General features: G+C 36.5%; 4 protein-coding genes and 1 pseudogene across 9 annotated transcripts; 3 read left to right on the top strand and 2 right to left on the bottom strand.

Moving 5' to 3' along the window:
- Window positions 1-179: 179 nt before the first annotated feature.
- On the bottom strand, window positions 180-4,374 carry LOC103992177 (transcription factor MYB1). Of its 3 annotated transcripts, XM_018828869.2 has the most exons (4): window positions 4,239-4,374; window positions 2,012-2,191; window positions 906-1,035; window positions 180-835 (listed from the first exon to the last, which is right to left on the bottom strand). In XM_018828869.2, the coding sequence occupies exons 2-4, from the start codon at window positions 2,106-2,108 to the stop codon at window positions 415-417; spliced, it is 648 nt and encodes a 215-aa protein (XP_018684414.2). In that variant the 5' UTR covers window positions 2,109-2,191; window positions 4,239-4,374; the 3' UTR covers window positions 180-414. The 3 variants fall into 3 exon arrangements, with proteins under 3 accessions (XP_018684414.2, XP_009410062.2, XP_018684415.2); XM_009411787.3 differs by lacking the exons at window positions 2,012-2,191; window positions 4,239-4,374 and adding an exon at window positions 1,384-1,641; XM_018828870.2 differs by lacking the exons at window positions 2,012-2,191; window positions 4,239-4,374 and adding an exon at window positions 1,374-1,587.
- Window positions 4,375-5,925: 1,551 nt separating this feature from the next.
- On the top strand, window positions 5,926-7,445 carry LOC103992254 (uncharacterized). Its single transcript, XM_009411889.3, has 2 exons — window positions 5,926-6,760; window positions 7,138-7,445. The coding sequence occupies exon 1, from the start codon at window positions 6,117-6,119 to the stop codon at window positions 6,594-6,596; it is 480 nt and encodes a 159-aa protein (XP_009410164.2). The 5' UTR covers window positions 5,926-6,116; the 3' UTR covers window positions 6,597-6,760; window positions 7,138-7,445.
- A 319-nt stretch (window positions 7,446-7,764) lies between these two features.
- Window positions 7,765-11,678, top strand: LOC135617543 (signal peptidase complex subunit 2-like). The gene is made up of 5 exons (XM_065117884.1): window positions 7,765-7,980; window positions 8,102-8,253; window positions 8,376-8,457; window positions 10,039-10,181; window positions 11,352-11,678. The coding sequence occupies exons 1-5, from the start codon at window positions 7,888-7,890 to the stop codon at window positions 11,443-11,445; spliced, it is 564 nt and encodes a 187-aa protein (XP_064973956.1). The 5' UTR covers window positions 7,765-7,887; the 3' UTR covers window positions 11,446-11,678.
- Window positions 11,679-13,519: 1,841 nt separating this feature from the next.
- LOC103992253 (uncharacterized) lies at window positions 13,520-15,795 on the top strand (annotated as a pseudogene).
- A 511-nt stretch (window positions 15,796-16,306) lies between these two features.
- LOC103992175 (protein trichome birefringence-like 16) lies at window positions 16,307-20,126 on the bottom strand. 4 transcript variants are annotated; one of them, XM_018828419.2, is made up of 6 exons: window positions 19,939-20,126; window positions 18,733-18,902; window positions 18,313-18,542; window positions 18,012-18,200; window positions 17,521-17,716; window positions 16,307-17,362 (listed from the first exon to the last, which is right to left on the bottom strand). In XM_018828419.2, the coding sequence occupies exons 3-6, from the start codon at window positions 18,461-18,463 to the stop codon at window positions 16,534-16,536; spliced, it is 1,365 nt and encodes a 454-aa protein (XP_018683964.2). In that variant the 5' UTR covers window positions 18,464-18,542; window positions 18,733-18,902; window positions 19,939-20,126; the 3' UTR covers window positions 16,307-16,533. The 4 variants fall into 4 exon arrangements, with proteins under 4 accessions (XP_018683964.2, XP_009410056.2, XP_018683963.2 ...); XM_009411781.3 differs by lacking the exon at window positions 18,733-18,902; XM_018828418.2 differs by lacking the exon at window positions 18,733-18,902 and having other exon boundaries at window positions 18,313-18,538.
- Window positions 20,127-22,544: the final 2,418 nt, after the last annotated feature.

The following is a 22,544-nucleotide window of genomic DNA, read 5'->3' as shown; positions in this document are numbered from 1 at the left end:
TCAATTTTACGAATTTAGCATTCTAGAAAAGTGGATATATACATCCAAATCAAAATGTTTCAGATTATCTGACATATTTATTGATAACATTGATAAAACATTTCTGCTCATCAAAAAGAATATCTTAATTGTATTTTATGTTCTGATAATCAACTTGAGAAACATACAGTCTCAACAAGTGAGGACGAAAAGTAGAAGGTCTTTGAGTAGCACAAACGTACACAATAGGGACACAATGTTGTGCCGACATTTTAGAACACAACATTTTCTGAGAGCAGCTTACACTTCTAACTCAGCAGGCTCCAATACTATGATTCAGACTGGAAAGTTTACAGCAAATAATTTAATGTCCATACCGGCATATAATTTGACAATGTCCCCCAAAACACATTGTTATCCGGAGATACACAAGGATCACCACCACCACAAAGTTTCATGTTCTTTTGGGAGATTGCTCTCAAAGATTTCAAAGAAGTTCAGGTCCAGAAGGTGTCTTGGACAAAGCTCCTCATGGTTGGAATCCATCAGTGGATTAAATAGGTCACAATCTTCGGGTGCTAAGAAAGAAGTTTCTGAAAAGAAATCTCCGTCGACCAGCGACTCTCCGAACTTGTTTTCCCCATGCTGAGGAAAAGAGGGAGGGTCGTTGCGGCCAGTTGAATTCCCAAATTTCGGGCATCTGATCGTTTCTTGGCTCTTGCCGTTCATATGCTCATCTTTGCCTGAATGCATGTCGACTGACTGACCTTGTACCTTCTTCTTTAGGACTGTGTTCCAATAGTTCTTGATTTCATTGTCTGTTCGACCAGGTAGTCTTCCGGCTATCAAAGACCACCTGTAAGTTGAGCATGAAAAAGCTCCATAAGAAATAATTTGCATGGTCCTAAGCAAATAGTATAAGTTACCTATTTCCCAAGAGATTATGAAGCCTGATGATAAGGTCCTCTTCTTCATGGGATATGTTCCCCCTCTTAATATCAGGACGCAGATAATTCAGCCAGCGGAGCCGGCAGCTTCTTGCACATCGACTTAGGCCTACAACAACACCAAATTTGGGTCATAAACTAACAACAAGCTAACTCAGTATGAAAAAAAAAAAAAAAAGTCCAACATAGCAAGTTACTTAAAAGGCTTGAAATGGTCTGTTCAATTTAATACTAATTCGAAGTAGTAAATCTTGTATCTAGAAAACCAGTGTCAATAAATGAATGCATATCAGTCTTAGAGTTTTCTGCATAAGAATAAAGATACAGAGAAGCCAAAGAAAAAGCCTTTATAATTTCAAAAATAGAAAGAACACAAGATTTAGCCCCTCAATTTGCAATCACCACCGACAGAAAGAATAAAGAACCACTGAAGCTAGTTCACGGAACTTGAAAGAACCTGCTCCTTTGGGAACCTTCCCCCACCTCCCTTCTCCATGAGCTCTGATGTAGTCTGTCAGGATCTTGTCCTCAGTGGCACTCCAAGACCCCTTGTTAAAGCCCTCCTTGGAGGAACATGGGTTTCTACGCATGTTTAAGGGCAAATCTTACAAGCTCGAAGCTCCTCTGTGGTATCAAGCCTATCTGTGGATTCAGTCCTAAGTGGACAATCTCTCTCTCTCTCTCTCTCTCACACACACACACACACACTCCTAGTAGTCTCACTTTCACATACATATAACTGAGGAACCGGTGGGGGAGTTCCATAGTGGTTCAGTGGCAGGTAAGAGCCGTGTGGTCATTTGTGTGATGTGGATGTGGCTGCTATGCTAAAAAAACAGCATCACTGGAGGTTATTACACCAATTGAATAGAACACTAATCATTCCCATCAACATCAGAAAGTGGACTTCAATGTGTTAGGCCACAACTATGCACCTCATAATAGCATGATGAAGGCTAATAAACCAATTGAATAGAACAATAATCATTCCCGTCAATATCAGAAAGTTCTTCAATGTGTTAGGCAACAACTATGCACCTCATAATAGTATGATGAAATTCCACATGTGAATGAATCTACTGCACCTGCCATTCTCACTAGTCCTTCAAAGCTTGTGTCACCACCGCCATTGTCCCAATGGTGGACATAGTCTGTAAGTAGTAGATTGTCCACTGTTTGCATCAATGTTATGGCTAAACATGTAGTTTATGTACTGCTCTAGATCATTTTAGCAGGATCCTGAATGCATGTTTACACAGGGCAACCTGCAGATGAAAACTATATCTTGATGAACAGGACAAGATATAATCTATAATGACGTCACATAATTCTTAAAACAAAATAAGTGGAAAACCTATTTGAAGCTAGAACCCATAAATAATCTACATTATATAATGAAGAGATAATTATACTATTGGTCCATAAATTATGAGTCATTGTACAATTCCATCCTTTTATATTTAGTTGTCAAATTGAGTTCTCATATATTTAGTTTGAGCTTACAATTATTCTAATGGTTTTTAGGTTAGCTGACTGTTATTCCAAGTGGAGCACTCGCTTAAACACTCATCATTGAATGGCTTCTAACTTGGTCTATCACTTCTGACCTGGCCACTGATCTTAGAAAAGAAAAGGTAGTTGTGGCATCTCCGATCACATCAACTCCAATTCCACCATAAAGTAAAAAAAAAGAGCGGAAAGTAGCTTTCCTCCAACTAGTACACTGGAACTAAAGAAGAAAGCCCCCCAGCCTCCATCTTTATCCTCCTCTTCAACTCTCATCTAACAATTAGATTCAGCTTTTTTATTAAAAAAAAGAAAAAAAATTGCGTCATCTATAGGATTGCTAGTCGCAGTGGTAAGGCAGCAAGGTGTGGGGAACTATGATAAATTCCCATGATGTGCTGCTGCAGCCCAGAAGCCCAGAGGTGGACTTCATGGAATTCTAAGAAACCAAAAAGAAGGTATTTGTTTTCCTAAGTTTAAAGACAATGACTGAAGTTTCTTCATATAACATGATGCAACAGACAAGTGATCAAACAAGAGATGTGATTAAGAATCTCAGAGGCAATAAGAGGCTTTAGCTAATAACAACCATCTGTCAACTCACAATGGAGATTCATAATTTTTGTGAAGACAAATTGCTAAAATAAAAGATGGACAGACAATTGTAGGTAGTCAGAGTCTGTTGACAATGGCAGATAAAATATATATGTTTTTGTTGCTTAGTGTCTTGGGTAATTACCTTAAAAGTGCCATTTAGCTTGGAGATGTCCCAGTGGAGACAAATATTAGCTTAAGGATGGACATAATCATGATAATGTAATGATTTTGCACTGATTTGCTTTAATAAGCAGGGGTAAGAAATGATAATATAATGCTTTAATAATGTCTTTCGGAATGGTAATTCTTTTCCAACTGCTAATCATTTCAACAGCTAATTATTCTGTACCTTGTACTGAATTTTGTAATGCTCCATAAAAGTAATCATTTCAACCGAAGAATGTTGCATGTAAGATGTGCTGCTACATGTGAAAGAAAATAAAACCAAAACAATGTCCAAATCTGTATTTTTCTAAAACATGAATCAGCAATCTGAAGTCTGAACCATATTCAATTAACAAATCATTGATCTTCACATCTTCCACGATACCTCATGAACTGCAATGCCACTTGTACTTACTTTTCTTATATCAGCATGCTCATGATCATTGAACCTTTAGTCGTCAACATTATCATCTTCTTTAATTATCAGAACCTCAAATGCCGCCTCCTAAATGGTCTAGCAGCATTGGCCTCAAATACCTATCCCTCGATACTCAGCAATCTAATCAGCTCACAACGGTGCACACATGTGTTGCACATTTTATCATCAGGTATCAACATAAGGTCCTTTCTAAGTCATCTTCAAAACCCAATATACTAACAATCCTGAATTGGGATCCCAAGGACTCCTAAATATTCACAACTGTCTAATCCATGTCCTTCCACTGTGCTTCACATCCACCCTCCTCATCTTTCAACTTTGGCTTATGCACAAACTGATCTCAGACAAAGAACCTCAATGTGTATTGGACATCCTCACACACAACTGCTCCGAAAAGGAGAGCAAGAACCCAACAGAGCTCCTTTCTACAAGATTCTGAGCGAAACCAGTTCCTAACAGCTCTGTTTCCCATAAACTATGTGTGGCCCTGCACATATGGGACCACAACCCACTCAAAACCCTTCAAATCATTACAAAAAGACCAAGAAAGAAAAAGATTTGCACTTGGGAAATCCAACGCGAACAAAATCTTCTGCGGAACGTACTTGGTGTCTCTGTCGTCTTGTCGTGTACCGATTCCGCTCCAAGGGATCGCCAAGAGGAAGCAGAAGCCCCTTCTTCGATTCCAGCGAAAGGGCAAAAGCAATTAAAGGATAGGGTGACTTCTTTGATTCCAGTCAGTTCTCCCGACGAAGAACGAACCCCTCTCCGCTTTTTGGCTTTATGGGAAGATGGGTCTGTTGTGGTCGCAATAATTCAAAGTCAACCGTCAAAATAATAGTGACATGGCAGGTTACATTGTAACTAACATTATATTATATATATATATATATATATATATATATGTGTGTGTGTGTGTGTGTGTGTGTTATTGTAGTTAAATTCAATAACATCATTAATATTCAAAACTATAACTAACAGTATACCGCTCATCTTCAAATGATGAAACTAATAAATAATATTTTAGGTATTTAAAATGATAATAATTTTAAACTCAAATCAGCTGCATATGATCTACTCATTAATCATATATTATTATATAGACGTTAATGAAGTGACGATATTTAAATATTTCAAGGATCATATATGCTATATTCAGATTATTATGACCAACCTAATAGTTATCTCACGTAGTGTACTTACTGAGAGACTTGATATCATGATCAACAAAGGTTTTAGTAAAATAGTAAAATCATATCATAAACAGTAAAATTATTCGAATCAATTGTTTCAAATTCCTTAGATGAATTTCTGAATGTTTAGCAAACTTTTTACAGGATTTACAAAGCTTTCTAGAGATTCCATGTGGATTAATTATATATTATTATCTCCTGTATATAGATCCTATTATCATCGTAATTTTTATACTTAAAAAATTTATATTAAGATCCTTATAATTCTGAAAAAATAAAAAAATATTATTTATCTTAACACCATTAATTATATTAATGAAAAATATAATATGTGATATTATGTGCTAGATTGATAAAAAATAATAGTCAAAAAAATAATTTTAACCTTTATTTTTTTCTAATAATTTTATTAGCAAAAATATAATTTCACTTGAAACTAAAAATAATGTTAATTTTATCTTTTTAACTATCATTTTTGTATTGATCTAATATATGATGTCACATGTTTTATTTTTTGTCTATACAAATATTAGAATAAATAATATTATTTATTTTATTTTTAAAATTATATGTATCTTAATATAAAATTTTGAAGTATAGAAATCGTAGTGTTAATTATTAGCCCTATATTAATTAGAATTATATTACTAACTAGAAAGAAGTAGAGGCTCGGAACGAGAGATATAATGGTCTCTCCTCAACGGCAACTATTCTTTAGACTCAATTCAAGCCGAGCCAAGTTTCCTTCTTCCGAGGTTTCCAACGTTAGTAGTTAACCATGGGATAAAGCTGTTATGGTTGGTACCAGACAGCTTCAAACATCCCATATATCGAAAAGTATTATCTAGCATAATTAATAAAGACATTTGATAATTGATTATAAACCTCACTTATTTTCTTTATAAATAATAAAAAACTACACATTTTCATGCCTAACTTTTTCTTATTATCCAAACCGCCTGTTGTGGGCCACAATGGAGGAACGTGGGACCATAATGGAGAGCGCGTAATCCACAAAAATATTATTTTCTTTTCTTTTCCTTCTTTGACCTCCGCCCTCACCAAACAAAGCGGATGATGGCAAGGAACTAAAAGAAAAAGGAGGAAGAAGAAGAAGAAGAAAAAGAAAACATTTTCGATTTTCCAGAACCGCAACCACTTCTCCATCCGCCATCCTTCTCTCTCCCTCCAAAGTATATGTGGTTCCGCAACCACCGGAATGAGGCGGAGCCGCCCGCCTTCGGCCGGAAACGCTGACCCTACCCCTTCTCCACCCCCCACCCACCTTCCATGGAGTCGCGATCTCTAATCCTCGCCGTGCTCCTGACCGTGCTCCTTTCCCCCCACCTCGTCTCCGCCGATGTCCCCTCCTTCGGCCCCTTCCCGTCGCCGTCGTCATCCCCATCCCCATCCCCATCTCCGTCGCCGTCGTCATGCCCATCCCCGTCGCCGTCGTCATTCCCATCTCCGTCGCCGCACACTTACGCCACGCTGCAGAATCATGTGACATCGACCGCCCGCCAGCTGCCGCATCAGCCTAGTAGCAATGACGGCCACCAGGAGCAGCCACCGGCGCCGCCCGGAAAATTTGACCGGCTCAATCTCGGGGAGAAGGTTGGGCTGGCGTTTCTCGCCGTCGCCGTGGCGCTCCATGTGGTGCTGGGGGGATTCCTGGTCTTCCAGAGACAGCAGTTGAGGAAAATGGAGCGCGGGGATCGGCTGATGGCGGAGGAGCCTTCCTCTTCCTCTGCTTCCTCTTCTTCTTCGTGATCCTTGGGATTAGGATTGGGGCTTCCCCAAAACCCAAGTTTTTCCTCTCCCATGGATGGAAAAAGTTGTTTCTTTCTTATCTTCCCCGAGCCACCGCTAGAAATCGGTTCATTCAGAATCCAATTTTGAGTCTCGCGCTCGGGAATCGGATGCTCGGTGATCAGGTACGTCTTGTATGCAACAACGAGGCAAAATTTGAAATCTGTCATGTTTCATCCCCTAATCCTCCAAAATTTGCCATATACACAATTGTCAATTGTCCATAGCCAGATCCTAAATAATTTCATCTGCCTTAAAGATCCATTCTTTTCTTCTTTTCGATCAATGTTTGTTGGTTTCTACTCTCATCTACATCTCCGTCCTGTTATTCCCCGTACGATAGGAGCGTACAGCAATCCCCTCTTTCTCTTTCTGCATGTTTTCCAAGTATGATGTTCTCAGAATCTCCTTCACTTTGTACTATTTCTGACGTGCACAGTGTTACGTTGTGTTCCTGAGTTCGCTTTTGCAGTTTGCATCGTTCTTTCTTTTCTTTTTGCAGTTGATTGGCTTGGATTTATCTGAACAAGACTTCGTGAGCCCCAAAGATGCGTGGACGATTAAAGGGGGATGAAGGAGACTGCAAGAACTGTAGCAAACGAATATGCATTGGGAAGTCGCATCATTCAACAACCATGAATCCACATCCATCATCGATCGCCTCAACTGCGACATCGTCACTTTTTATGGAGGACTAACAGCATCTTAGGCAATAGGTTTTTGGAGGACTATTATCACCCTCGTCACTTATGTTTTATTTTGATGGTGAGACTTCTTGTTTAAGAATTTTGAGATTCGATGCCCTTTCAATTAATCAGCACTTAAAACATATGAAAATGTGAATCATATAACTAGAAATTATTAATAATGAAAATGATAAAAAAAATAATTAGTTAATATTTAAAACACATGAATGGTATGAAATATTTAAAATCTCATTGTGCTTATGCGTTTTGGGAAGTACAAGAAAGAAAATGAGGAACAAATCGATGAAAGGGTTTGACTATTGATCTGTTGAATAAGCGCCGAAAGCATTTTGACCACAACGTAGTCAACGATATTATTGAGATTGGAGATAACATTCTCGTGTACATTTTTTGTTCCTAAAGAGGAAATAAAACGACGGTAGAAACGCTTGGGGGCGAGTCCGCGAACGGTTCGTTTCGGAAGCGCTCACTGAGAGAAAACCAAACCGCAAGACCCCAAACACCGCGCCGAACCCTAACGGAGAGAGAACAAAGATCACCAGAAAATGGCGAGCAGCAGCGCGGCGAAGAACTCCAAGAAGACGAACCTCCTCGATCACCACTCCATCAAGCATCTCCTCGACGAATCCGTCACCGAGGTCGAAATCCGGACCCATGTTTCGCTTCCTCTTTCGATCTCTCGATCTCTCGAATTTCTCGTTTGCCGAGATCTCTCGGTCTCTAGGGTTTCTTAGATGGAATCAGTTTCTTTGGATTCAGGTCGTCAAGAGTCGGGGGTACGCGGAGGACTCCAGGTTGAGCAACGTGAGGTTGCTGATCGGATCCATCATCATCGCCATCGCGCTCCTTGCGCAGTTCTACCCCAAGAAGTTCCCCGAGAACAGGGATTTCCTTATTGTTTGCATCGGATTATATCCTTCTTTCCATTTTGTTGTTTAAAGTTGGAATCTTTGTTATTTTTGCTTCCCCCTAAAAAAGCTGGAACTTTTGGTTGGTTCTTTTGATGAGATTGTTTTATCTTTGACGTGGGCAAGTATGTGGTATTTAACGGGCTGTTGCAGTTCATCAGCTACACGAAGGAGAAGAACGCTATCCTTTTTACTTATCCTCCGGCTGTGAGTTCCCTTTTCTTGAATCAGTGTAGTGATTTTCGATGTTTTTACCTCGTTAATAATGGTCGTGTTGTAGATGTTGGTGTTAATGTGAAGGGATGATATGCCACAACTTCTGTTTCTTTTCTTTCATGTACTTGTATGGCAAGAAATTAGTTGGTTTTCTAATGAAAACGACCAATTGAAACAAGTTAAAAGATGGTGGTTAAGAGAAGGAAGATGAGGATGAGGCCTAGAAAGATGGGAATGTGAGGAGGAGGAGGAGGAGCCTCGATCTACGATGATCACACTAACAAGAAGCTTAAGATCCCAACCATTTTTGGGCAGCTTTATGAATCTATTGCTTTCAAGCAGCTCTATTTACTGTTACCTCACCAGTTTTGAACAATAACACGAGCCTTCATATGTTAATTCTAATAAAGTATTCAACTTATGTAGCATTTTCGTTGTGTCTTCTTTCACCACCAATTTTTTGATTCAGTTCATGCCAATGGTGACTCTGTGGTCTCCAAAGAAGTAAGAGCACAATATCATGGTCATCATATCCTTGTTGGAGATGTCAACACATGTACACATTGAACATGTGTCGAAAACATTTTGTGTCTGATGGTTCTGCAAACTGATATTTATCATGAAAGTACATTTTGAATGTCAATGTCACTTACAAGACTTTAGGTGCATTGTGATTCTAATGTTTAAAAGGTAATAAAGAAACTCTCACAATAATTATCTATTAGCTAACTCAAAAATGGATAAAACATCTATTAATCTCCTACAAAAGTCCCAGGCTACCTCTTAGTTGCTTAGGCATTAATTTTTGTGTGAGTTAGTTGTGGATCAAAATTTTTTTTTATCCCCTTTCGCTTCTCCTGAAATTCCTCAGCAACAGTAATGATAATGATATTTAGAGACGGTTCCTTTTTCTTCTTTTCTCATCCTTGTCATGACAACTAGAGGCACAGCTTATACTACCTGCAGAGCCATCACATCTTGAAGCATGCTTTAGTAATCACTTTTCTTTTGGATTATGTACTTTTTATGTCTGAATATGATCTTTCTTTTTTCTTTTGCCAAAATTTACTGGTTCTTCCATTTTTGCCTTCAAGAATAGGGAGTATAATCTAAAATCGATAAATATGATGAAATCACTGATTTTGGAAGATGTTCAGATGATTGTAGTAATTAAGAACAGAAAACCGAACTTTTAATTTGTTGATAATTGGTACACACAAAAGCAACTACAGTGATGGTGTCTTACCATTTAATTCTCAAAGAATTTGAGTCAATTATAAGTTGGCTCAACATTCATCAGGTGTTTGATGAACTAACGTCATAGTGCCTAACAGAAAGAATCATTCAAATAATGAGTATGCCAAGAATTATTTGTTGTTGAGAGATAATTGTTTGCGTCATGGTAATCGTGGTCAGATGGTAAATCATTTTGCTTCTCATTTGAAAAAAAATACATTATTATATAGCTTATTTGGTTGTTTTAGGGGTGATGAGTTTCAGGCATTCAAACTAAATAATTTTCACCCTCGTGATACATATTTGAGCTCATACTCATTTTTATCATGGAAACAGGGATCTTTCAATAGTACTGGATTGGTTGTGTCTTCGAAGTTGCCAAGGTTCTCTGATATGTACACTCTTACAATAGCCAGTGCAGATCCAAAGTCCATTTCTGCTAATAAGCCAGTTGTTCTGACAAAGAGTGTCACAAAATGGTTAGTTTTGTTTTTGTGCTATCTTTGTTATTTGATACAAACATCTCTTTCAGTGTGATTTCTTGATTCATGTTGATCAAATGTGTGTTAAATGAAATGACCGAGGGCCATCAAGAAATTAAGATTTGAATCAGCAACAAAATTGATAATTGATGTTAGCTTAATTTATTTATCGTTCTGTGATGATGTAACATGTTTTTCGTGGAAATTAAGGGATTTATGACCAAGGATTTAGAATAACTTGCTGAATTCTTGGCATAGTTTTTCCTGGATATAGTATATTTTTTAAAAACCATAATGATGAAGGCAATTATGGATATTGTTATAGTTGCATCTGTTCTAAGATTTGCTGCAGATAACTGCTGTGATAAAACAATCTTATCACAGCTTTTTGTCACCTTCATATTAAATTCCTACCTGAGCTTCTGTCAACCAATCATTTGACTTTTATTGAACATAGTAGTCATCAGTCAAGTGAGTTCTTTTTAGTAGCAAAATTGGATAACACAATTATTTATCCAAATCCACTTTGTATCCTGGTGCAGTTGTAAATGGTTTACATGAATACATGTGTATCATATAGTCATATACAAATGAGACAATGAATATAGTTCTAATTCCACCCACATCTGAATATCCAGGTGTATGTTCTGGTGTTTAAATAAAAAAAATTTATATTGTTGATTTTCTATGTATGAATATTGCCTTTTTTTTTAATTGTTTTACTTTTTGCATTTGTACAAGTGTAATCATTCGAGAAATAAGTTCGGTGGATTTCAGTTACTTTTTGACTATTTGTTAGCCACATCCTCACTTCATGAAATATTCACATTTACATTTTCCTAAATTCAATTCAAAGCCATATCTGTTATTTATCTGACTGTTATCGCATCAGATTAAATGTTGTTGCAGAGACGGTATTCTTTAGTTGCACATGCATAACCAAAATTTTATCTGCTTATTGTAAATGGATTTGGATATGGTTTTTCCAATATTGTATCATTAGCCCCTTCGATAAGAAATAATTGCGGATGTGGGCAGAGGACCCAATGTTCTTTTCTTAAGTCGTCTTGTCGGATTTTGTTTTTGAGAAAACTGATCCAGCTCTTTGTTTGTGAGCTTGTTTGGCATGTTAGCTTCATGATTCACCTGTTTCCGCCTCTCTTTCAGGTTCACCAAGGATGGTGTCCTTGTTGAAGGTCTCTTCTGGAAGGATGTTGAGAAACTGATTGATGATTACAATGGGGATCGGAAGAGCAAATGAGATCAGACGTTTTCAAGACTAGTTTATGAAAACCTGCTTTACACATTTGGTGCAACGGGGGGAGCCCTTTTCTGATTGAAGCATTTGCTAGATTGCTCAACCTATGATAGTGGAAGTAAATTGCATGAACTAACTCAAAACAGCTTACAAATTGTTAAATCCAACATTCTGTCGCAAGCAAATGTCATCTACTGACTGACCTGCTGAAATCAAGAAATCCAGTTTCTCGGAAATGCTTAATAACGTGGAATGATGTTTCTTGCAATTCTGAATTTTGCTAAGTAGCTTAATTTCTTTGTTATCAAAGGTGATTCAATAATATGTGATGGTTTACATCCCAGAGAAGCATGTGTTTGGTGGCTTCTGCTGGATGAAACAATCAATCTTCAGGCTTTACCAGTAGAAGCCATCAGCAAGAATCCTTTATTATGCTACCATTTCTTCAAACTGGTGTTTGATGAACTGCTAGTGTTGGATGTTTTGTCTATATTAAATTTGAAAGGATGGTGATGTTGGTATGTGACAGATGCACTGAACATTCTTATCAAGCCTTTGATTTCTTTTTATTTTATTAATAATCATGACATGTCGGTTAAGAATCGGGATAAGATCTTTGTCTGTGTTTTAATGAGCTACAGGTAATATCGCTTCTACTACGATGCATCGGTAAATGACGTTGCAGATTGTTGAGTAAATGTTATTGATCTTACTTTTGTGTCCACGTTGAATCGAGCTCTAAGATGATGATTGATATCATTGGAAGATAATAATTATTTTTTCCTTGGAAGAATTATGAATATTGTTAAGTATACTTTTCATCTTATATCTAACAACACATGTACTCCGAAAATAAGAAAGGTTGGCTACTATCTCGAAAAGAAGGGATTCTTTTCCTCCATATGTATCTAACGTGGACATGAATGAATGGGGATTGAATTCTTTCTTTCGTCAATAAAACTTAAAAACTTTAGAAAATATATGTAATATCTGAAAAGTGGAATATAATTGATGAAGCCATCAAATCCTTTTTTCTGTGAATGTGGCATGACTATTTTGTGTGAGATATCTGCAGCTTTAGCCTGTAGCCAACTCTGACAACGCCAGTGGCTACAATCCAAAATTCTAGTCAGTAGTATATCATGCTTTCTGTTCATCTTTGCGGATACATCTTTGGGAATCAAAAGCAGTGTCATCAGAGTGGCAGTGATCACCACTGATGCCCCGACAACAATATCTCCCATCTGAAAGCCCCAATTGCAGCAGTTCCATTACAGGTTAGGTTAGTGTGTGGTTGGATTATTTACTAGTCAGTCTCTTCAACAGAGAGAGAGAGAGAGAGAGAGAGAGAGAAAACCTAATGGACCACCAACCAGGAGATGCTGAAATATATCAGAAGAAAAATTGCTCGAGTTTGGCAAATTTTCTATCCAGTAGTTAAAAAACATAATATAAGAAGAATAAAACAAAAAAGAAAAGAATGAAACTTTTAAATCTTAGTCATCAATAATATCTTTAAATATTTAAAAATATAATTATGTATGTCGATTTTCTCTCAATATATTATATTAATGAGAGAGTCTCACTGAATATATCTTTTTTTAGTCACTAATATTTTTCAAGTTCGTTTAGTAAGTATGACTACCTTCAAAATAATTATCGAAAATTTATTTAGTAAAACTAATCATTTATCTAAACTAATTATATATTATCTTATGTAATTAGTCGCTTTTAACATCCTGATCTCCATATTTTTAAATATTAAATACAGATTCTTATACAGAATTTAAAAAATAATTTTATAAAATTTAAAATCAAGAAAGAGAAAGGTTTTGTTGAATTAACAAATTAAATGTCTCTCTTTATTGAGTATAGAAATAATCTCAATGTAATTTTTGAAAATATAAAGATCAAAATACTAAAAATAATTAATTACAAAAGATAATACATAATTAACTTCATTTATCCTTATTAAACAAAATCCAGTCTTCCAGCAATATCATAATGCATTTAAGTCATTTAACTTCATTTACGTACAACCAAAGGAAAAAAAAAAAAAAAATCCAAAGATCAGACAATGGAGATCTCCGCCTGCCTTCTCGCTGCTTTCCTATTCCTCCTCTTGTCTCTCACTTCAGCCACTGACAGTAAGAGTAAGTGCTTCCTCTCTATCTTCGCTCGCTCTCTTCTTCTTAGATCTCAGTAAGGAGCTCTTCCTCACTGTGGAAGGGAGCTCCATTTCTGCTGGGATCTGTGGAGTCAGTGCTGCATTGTCTGATTCAGGAGTCCGTCCTCCTATTTGCGTTTCTTTCCATTTTTTTTTTTTTTTGCTATGATGGTGTTTCTTTCCTTCATTTAGTTGCGTGCCATTTGACGATGTTCACGTTTCTGTACGTGAAGCAGATTGCTTGGTGATGCTAATTGGTTTGAGGATTTTGGCTATATTGTACTTTCTTGTTCATCTTGTGTTCTCTTGTTGCTTTGCTGCTGAATCAGATGCTTACTTATCTTTGTTTGTAATTTCCAGCAACGTAATCGATTTAGATTCTCTTAGTAACGAATCTTATGTTAGAAAGGATAGGAAATATATAATTAGTTACCCACTGTCTGTGATGCTAATGCCACGTAAGACTCATAAGAGTAAAAAGACTCGGACATCCCGACACCCTCCTGCCCATAGGGATAGGAGTCGAAGAAGTTGCTCAGATTAATTATCGAAATGCTTCTTATACAGAATATTCTCGGGACTCGAATGGTAGCTCGAATCGGTTATGAATTAACTCTCTTTGGAATATTTAAGAACGTAATCAATTGTTATTAGAACTTTAAGAATCTGTACCTTTATTTTGGTTCTTCCGACGATAGATCAAATGCGAGAAAGAGATGACTATAAAGCTTGTTGGATAGGATTAAACAGCTTAATCATAAAAAAGTATGATTTATGGAGTGAGTCCTTCTATAAGAATATGCTTCTATAAGAATAGAAGATCCTGATAGATCTTCAAAGTATTAGATAAAAAAGCTAGTGGATTATAGCAATTTATTCTCATAGAGGGAACTCAAATTTATCATCCAACTTGTGCATTACATGAAGATTAATTGTCAATCTCAGAATCAAAGCACTTCAAATCGGCCAGTTAATACTTGATGACTCTTTAGTCATTATTGTGGCAAAGGATAACTCATACTGTCTTCATTAATCATGATCATCCAAGCTAGAGCATTGGCTTACATGCCATCAAATGCAAACTTAAAGGGAGCTTGAGAAGGCTCAAAAGTCTTCTAATCATCTTGGAAAGAGGGGTCAACCATCATGAAAATGATAATTATCTGCCGGAAAGTAGGATAGGTTCAAGAAGGTATTTAATTGTTGTCATCATTATCTGGTGCATATTTTGTAGTGGAATTAGGATCCAGAGAAACTGTTACATGGATTGATGAGTTTAGCTCTTCACTCTTAACTTCTAAATACTAGTTATATAATGACAACCAGTATATTTCCTACCTGTCCTTTTTCCATCACTCTCTTCTCCCTTTAATTTTCTTTCTGCCTCAATTTTCTCTTAGAGTTTACCTTCCCTTTACTGTAACATTGAATAGTAGGCAACCATTCTCTCAGCTTCTCAGTTTGTTTATACTATTAGCTGAAATATGATTGAAAGAAGCTTCTTTAAGTTTTGTCATTCCACATAATTGTTCATATTGTACTTGTTTTCTCCCTAATTTTCCTCATGAACAGCTCTATAAGCATCTTTCTTGCCCCAAATTTCCTTGTTTTTACAGATAATCCTGCAAGACCAGATTGTGGCAGTGATCAACAGCGACAGAACATCCCACAAATCACATGCACTATTTGACAATGCAGGCCTTGATTGCTTAGCCTTGCAATACATCAAAGCCTACCAGGGTCAGTGTGGTGAGGTTGGCGACAACAAGAAGCCACCTGACACTAGTTTTGTCGACACATTTGCTCCCATTTGTGGTGTCGAGGCACCAACCCTTGCTCCGATCACCGGTCGGCTACTTGCCTGCGAGAGCACCTATGTCTCTCCCGAAGCGGCCTTCGATATCTTGATTGAAAATGGTAGGAGCCTGCAGATACTGTATGACAAGAACCACACTGAAGTAGGAGTTGCTGTGAGTGGCACTGATGGTGAAGCTCCCTACTTCTGGTGCGTTCTGTTTAGCAACGGGACGACAAACAGCAGCTTCGTGCTCCAAAGAGGAGTGACGAAGACTGTCCACCCTGGATGTTTTAGCGGCAACGACGACGACTGCAGCGGTGGCAGTGGCTTCAGCAGTGGTACATGGGCTATGGCTGCTGGAATTTGGATTGCTGTTGCTTACGAGTGATCCATGATAGTAGGAGAGGAACATACCATTTGATGTTCTTTATTCTTTTCCTCGGTTAAAGAGGATGAACATCATGAGAATTTTCCCTAATCAGTACCATTTAAGCTTCCTTAATGTATCGAGAACTCGATATATAATATCAATTTCTTGGAGCATCAAACTCCCTCCATTTCATTGTTGTTATTATTCAAGTTAGGAGTTTATTGTTGTTGTAGACAACTAAATATGAACATTTAAAATGAAATAATGAACCACATAAATTTATTTTCATTTCTATGAAACATATGATTGTAATGACCTATCATCAGATAAAATTGATCTTAAAATAGGCCACAGAATCTAATCTAATGTCTTGAGCTTGCACAAATGCCAATAAATTTCACTAGGTTATATGAGCGAATAAACCAGTAGCTAGAAATAAATACTAGCTTTGATTAAATAGTTCTCCTGTCAAAATGATTTCATAGTTTTATGTATTTCTCAGGGCATTATGATTCCTTTTGAACATCTCTAAAGAAAACTCAGTCATTTAATGTGTAACAAAGAAAACAGAGAATGTTACATTGGCAACAAAATCATCTCCATACTAAATGATATCTCTCTCTCTCTCTCTCTCTCTCTCTCCCATGCCATTATCTACCTCAGAGAGGTCCAATTGATTTCCTTAAACATAGCCTTACAAAACATTAGAAAGAATGGCTACACATTTTTTAATTTTTCCACTCAGATGATGATAGCTTAGAGCTGAGCGGCTAAGATCTCATTCCATGTATCAGGAATACCTGGCAGGCACCAATGCAAGCAATCCTGAACACCTTGTGTGCCTTTAATACTGTACTTGGAGATATGCCCCTCATCCCTCAGTTGGGATAAAGCAGTGATATCCAAAAGCTCAACACTCGTGCCATTCACAGCACTTACAGCAGCTACATCAACAGCAGCATCCTGTGAAACAACACTCCCACCTGCCAGTGGTTTGGTATTATCACAAGTACCTCCAGAGTTCCACTCTCCATTAAAGAAATGCCTGGGAGAAATTGACCTATAAAATGCTTTCAGCCGTGGATGCAGTGGCAGCTGGCCGTCTAACCACTTGACGACACTATGAACAGCAAAATCTTTGGCACTTCCCATGGGTGCAAGCTTCTTGTCAGTGTTGGGTGCTCCATTAACATACATTTCCCACCTATTAGCATTTAGCTTCCCTCTGTTCCAGTGGTGGCCAGTGTTAAGAATCAGAACATCAAATCTATGAAGATTTTGGCTTAAAAATGATGTTGGCCGATCAAGGTGCATGGCATAATTAGTAGCTGGATCTGATACATTCAGAGATTCCACATCACAGAGGGTTGCAGACCAGTAGTACAAGATGGTGGTATTGGTGCTTGGGAACCGATAAGCCCAACCATTTGGTCGTGCAGCATCAGGGCCTGTGACAAAACCATACTGTAGCCCAACATCTTCCACATCGGATCTTTGTTCGCCACCAGACACCATACACATAAGTGATTGGAACTGCTGTCTTCCCAAGGAATCCCCTACAAAGGCAATGGTTTTGTCCTGCATCCTAAAAGACATTTAAACATTTAGAAAGCAAAAAAAACAATAGTTCCTCGTATTCTAGAATGCATAAATGTTACTTTGGTCCTAGAAGACACGAACATCAATGAGACCACCAAACATGCATCAAATAAAGGACGACAACAAAAGAAAAAGTAACTGCACCTTCTCAAGAATTTGGAACCCTCAAACTCGGGCATATCACAGCTTTCTGGCTGCCATCTGAATTTTTCATAGGAGAAATCTTTCCGCTGAGTCAATCTACAAGCCCAAGGTTCAGATAGCCACTGTTTACATCCAAACCCAGAATACAACGGTCTTCTCTCGTGTGAAACCCATTTCCCTTTTGCATAGTTACAAGCTAACATAATCAAGAGATCAGAACATTGTGGATGATGAATTAATAAACTTCAAACATCTTCTGAAATCTAGTCAGATAGATGATTAGCACAAAAATTGCTATCTAGTTTATCGAATGCAGAAAGATTAAAGGTTATCACATATTAAATGATGAGGAAACACAAATTTTACAAGGAATTAAAAATGAAAGAGTTCATGCAACTTATCACATATACGTATCATTTGAGAATCAGAAAATTGACTCTAGGAAATTGGAACAACTGCAATATGAAATATCATCAAGAGCAAAAGACTACCGTTATTCTCTACAGTTATTGCTCGAAGGCCTTCATCCACTTCTGTTGTTTTACTTGCTGTTGGAGAACCTACTGGCTTATCACTGAGAACTTGCGATACTGTTCCATTCGTCCGATTTCCAATTGTGTCAGCATCTGGAAAATCTTCCTCTTCTGATGGAAGCTGATGGATATACTTAATGCGAGCAACTGGAATTAATAAAAAACCAGAGAACTAGATGGTGAGGAAAGATAGAACACCATTATTAGCAAAAGAATTAAAGAAATGAATATTGACGTATAATAAAAGAACATAACAGACCTTGAGGATACAAATCCTGCTCATGTTGTGGGTGGAAAGTATCTTGGTGCGGTGTTCTCTCCCATCCCCATATAAGAAGCGTTGTGAAGATGATGATGAGAGTGAGCGAAAGACGTTTACCTCTCAGTCCATTTAGAGTCCCCAATTTCATCCCTCTACAAACAAGCCAAACCACTTATTTTTGGCTTAAAAGGTGTGCAGACATAACATCACAAGATCCAGTTTCCTGTCTGCCGGAGAATGTAAAGAAAAAGAATGAAAAGGAGGGGGTCAAACTTCTGTTCTGATGATTTATCTTACAGACATCAACAGACGTTGCAAATATAAAAAAAACTAAACTAATTAAAAAGACTGATAAAGAACAAACACTTCAATCCTTCCAAGTGTTTCTGGTTTAGCTCTTTAAAACACTGTTTGTACCTCACGTTGTAACCTTTATCCAACTTGATTTGCCCCTATATTCTTAAACTCTTCCCAAGCCTAGAAAAACCTCCATGTGCGACTTCAATTGGACGCAAGTAGCTTGCAGTAGTTATGTCACCAGAATATCAACTAGCTCATCTCTAAGATTACATGACGACTTCCCATACCTGATCCAGGCAGATGGATTCATAATGATGCAGCAGCTTATTGTGTAATGCTAGTTGACATACTTGCATGCTTGTTGAATTTTATATATCTTAATTGATAATCATAATACAATTGTGAACCTACACTATCCTTTAGTGCACCGATATGCATGCCAACTGGATCATCCTCTCCAGCAATCATTGATTCAAATGTAACACAACTGATGCAGAAAACAATGCAGGAGAAAAGATTGCTAAGTTGTTAGATGCTTGTGGATGAACAAATAGCTCGGTCGACACCCTGAAACACGAGTTTGATAACTCTATCAATTTCCATATAGTCTTTATTTAATCAAAATTTGACACATGCAGAATAGGTCAAAGAGAATCAGTGAAACCAGAGTTCCCATTCACTTAGATCAATTCTTCCAATTTCTGTCAGTACAACGGCTACAGAAACCCAAATCTTGAAAGAAGAAACCAACATGCTAGATATCTCAAACTCTGCTAATCATCAAAATCCAGAAGTAGAACCGCAATTACTAGCCATCGTCCCAAATGTTTGTGAGGCTTCATGAGCCATCATTAGAGTCCTGCTAGTCATAAATAAATCTAGGAAAAATGTTTGCCCAAAGATTGGAGCAACGTTTATAAGATTCATGCAGGACATGAAGAAAGATCAGCATATTCCCGGTCATCAAGAGAGTGCACATCTATGTCTTGAGCTCAAAAAGTCCTAATATCTCCAGATTTTTCAGAGTTTGGGATAGATCTACTACTTACCGAAAACAAATTAAACGTAAGACGAGATAGGCATACAACACGACGAAATAGATAAAAAAAAAAAAAAGAGGAATTAAATCCAAGAAATTAGGGCGAAAAGCTCGGTCGGTATAATCACATTGATTATTTTTTCCTTGATTTGACGATGAATCATGAAGGGGAAGCGGAAAGGAAAGAGATTTCGCAGTGATGATGGCTTGACTTGCACCAAATACCAAACCAGACTCCGAAAAGGAAACTAGACAACCCACACGAAGAGTGTATCGGCTCGTACCTTGCAGGATGTGTGGGTCCGAATCCGATCGATTCAGAGGAAATCGAATGCAGAAGAAGCGACGGACTCGAGGGAGGAGAGAAGGAAAGAAGGGAAGGGGACGAGGGCGGCTAATTTTCTACCGCGAAGTGGTCGGGCCGCCGTTGCTTTCTCCGAGAAGTAATCGACCGACGTCGTGAAGGGGAAGGAATCAGCATTTTTACTAAATTACAGATAATAGATAATAATCAAAACACTTTTCAGCCGTCCGATCCCTGTGAACTCCGCGTCTCGACGCGTGTAAACTCGTCGCTGCATCCCCATTTTTCATTCCTTTCAAATGTAATATAGTTTTCTTTTTTGGGGAAAGAATAGTTCTGTGCGTAAATGTTTGGAATGAGCGCATTTACCCATCCAAATTCTAATTATGACGTATGCATCTCTATAAATATTATATTCGTTCGTGAATTTAAATGCTTCGCTCTCAATTCACTATAAGCATTCGAATCTGAGATTTATTACTTACCTAATAATATATATTAACTAATTTGAATATCGCTCATTAAAACTCATTAATTAATTAAGATTGTCCATTATCAACCAAAAAACAAATTTAATTTAAGCATCTAAAATCCCCTTTCACTTATACTCATCATTTGATGACTCTTTAGCTTTTGAACATGAATTTATGGAAATAATATATATAATTTTCCTTTTCTGTTTTTTAAAGCTTAGATCTCATGTTTATGCCCACACCATATCCCACATAGTTAGAAGAAATTTATTTAAGTGAAACCAAGTATTCATATTTATGTCAACTATGAAGAAAATTATTAATTGTTTGTTCAGGTTTTTTATTGTTTTAATTGTATAGAAACCCAAAAAAAAAAGGAACTCTTGTAATGTATTTTTTTTATCATATCGGAGTATATAGTGAATTAAGAAACAATTTGTGACAATTTATTATGAAAGCTCAAAATATGTGGTCATATTTTACTTATGTATATATAACTAATTTAAAGAAAAACTTACATCAGATGAAGCTAAATAGATTATCTTGACGTATATTTATTGTAAGCTATTCTCTGCATAATAGGTATTGACGTATGCAACGCTTACATCTGATGATACAAAATTTACATCAGATGAGTCTAAAGAAAAAATAACAATTTTCTGCAAACATAATAAATTTAGAAAGATTTGATGAATTAAAATTAAATTATAAGAAAGATGGTATTGACGTATGCACCATTTACTATGAATTCATTTGCACATCATCGAAAAGAAAGATTAAGATGTTACAATAGTATCGTAATTCAATCAATAAATTCTCAAGGAAAATAAAGTGTATCTTTCTAACCGCAAACCCCACAAAAATATGAGTACTTCCAGTGTATCTTTCGTCACCGATGTCACTTCACGTCTCCTACAAAATGCATGAGTAATGAGTATATGGACACATTAAACATACATCCAATGCATGTTAATGAACATATGGACATACATGTCACTTCAGGCCTCCTACAAAACTCCAACGCACGAGTAATGAGTATATGGACACATTCAACATACATCCAATGCATGTGTAATGAATATATGGACATACATATTCGACAAGACATAAACGTCTTGAGAGGTGGGATATATATATATATATATATATTCATCTATTAAAGTATCTTGATATGTTACAGTGTTTTTGGCTTGTTAAAGTGTTTTGACCACAACAACAAAAACACTGTAAAGTTTATTTAAAATTATTATAAATAAATCGAATAAAATCAAAACATATAGAATGTATTTGATATATCATATTATGATTCAAATATATATTTATAATAATTTAGGAACAACATCATCCAAATAAAAATAAAAAATTTACTTGTTATAATGTTTTGAATATCAAAATAAAATACTATAAAGCATATTCAATCCAAATAAACATCTAACCTCAACCAAATCAAATACGAGCCTAAATATATGGTATCACAATGATTTACAAATAATAATAATAGAAAGAGATATAGTATGATGTCAATTATAATATTTTTTTAATAGTGTTTATAATATTTTTACTACTTCTATAAAAATATTATAAATGCTATTGAAAATATTGTAAATGAGTCAAATGAAAATAGTACAATAATTTAAAATTTCTAAAAATTGATAAAAATTTTGACCAAAAATTGTTTTAGGGATCTTTTGGTTTTTTTAAATTAAAGATATTATTGTAGAAAAGATAATCATATGTATATGAATATTTTTATAAAAATCATATATATATATATTGAATCTCATATTTTGATGATGAAATCAATTGATTTATGATCTAATTCATGTGTTAAGAAAAATGATGCATGACTAACTACAATCATAAAAAGGTAAAATAATTAAAGAATTGAACATTAGTCGGAGTTAAGGATCGAGCATCAAGCTAGAAGAATCGAATAATGCGTCGAGAATGAATGGATCGAATATTACGTCGAAGATTCGGTAGATGCACCGAAAGCTCACTGAGAGTTTGTTAAGAGTTCGCCAGAAGTTCATCAAAAGTTCATATGAACAATTGACATGCCGAACAACTAAGATTGCTTGTATTATAATTATTTTAGCCTTAATTATCATAG

The sequence above is a fragment of the Musa acuminata genome, chromosome BXJ2-7 (assembly GCF_036884655.1).
Source record: "Musa acuminata AAA Group cultivar baxijiao chromosome BXJ2-7, Cavendish_Baxijiao_AAA, whole genome shotgun sequence".
Lineage (NCBI taxonomy): Eukaryota > Viridiplantae > Streptophyta > Magnoliopsida > Zingiberales > Musaceae > Musa > Musa acuminata.
Note: the sequence above shows the minus strand (reverse complement) of the source record. Positions and strands in the feature narration are given on the sequence as shown.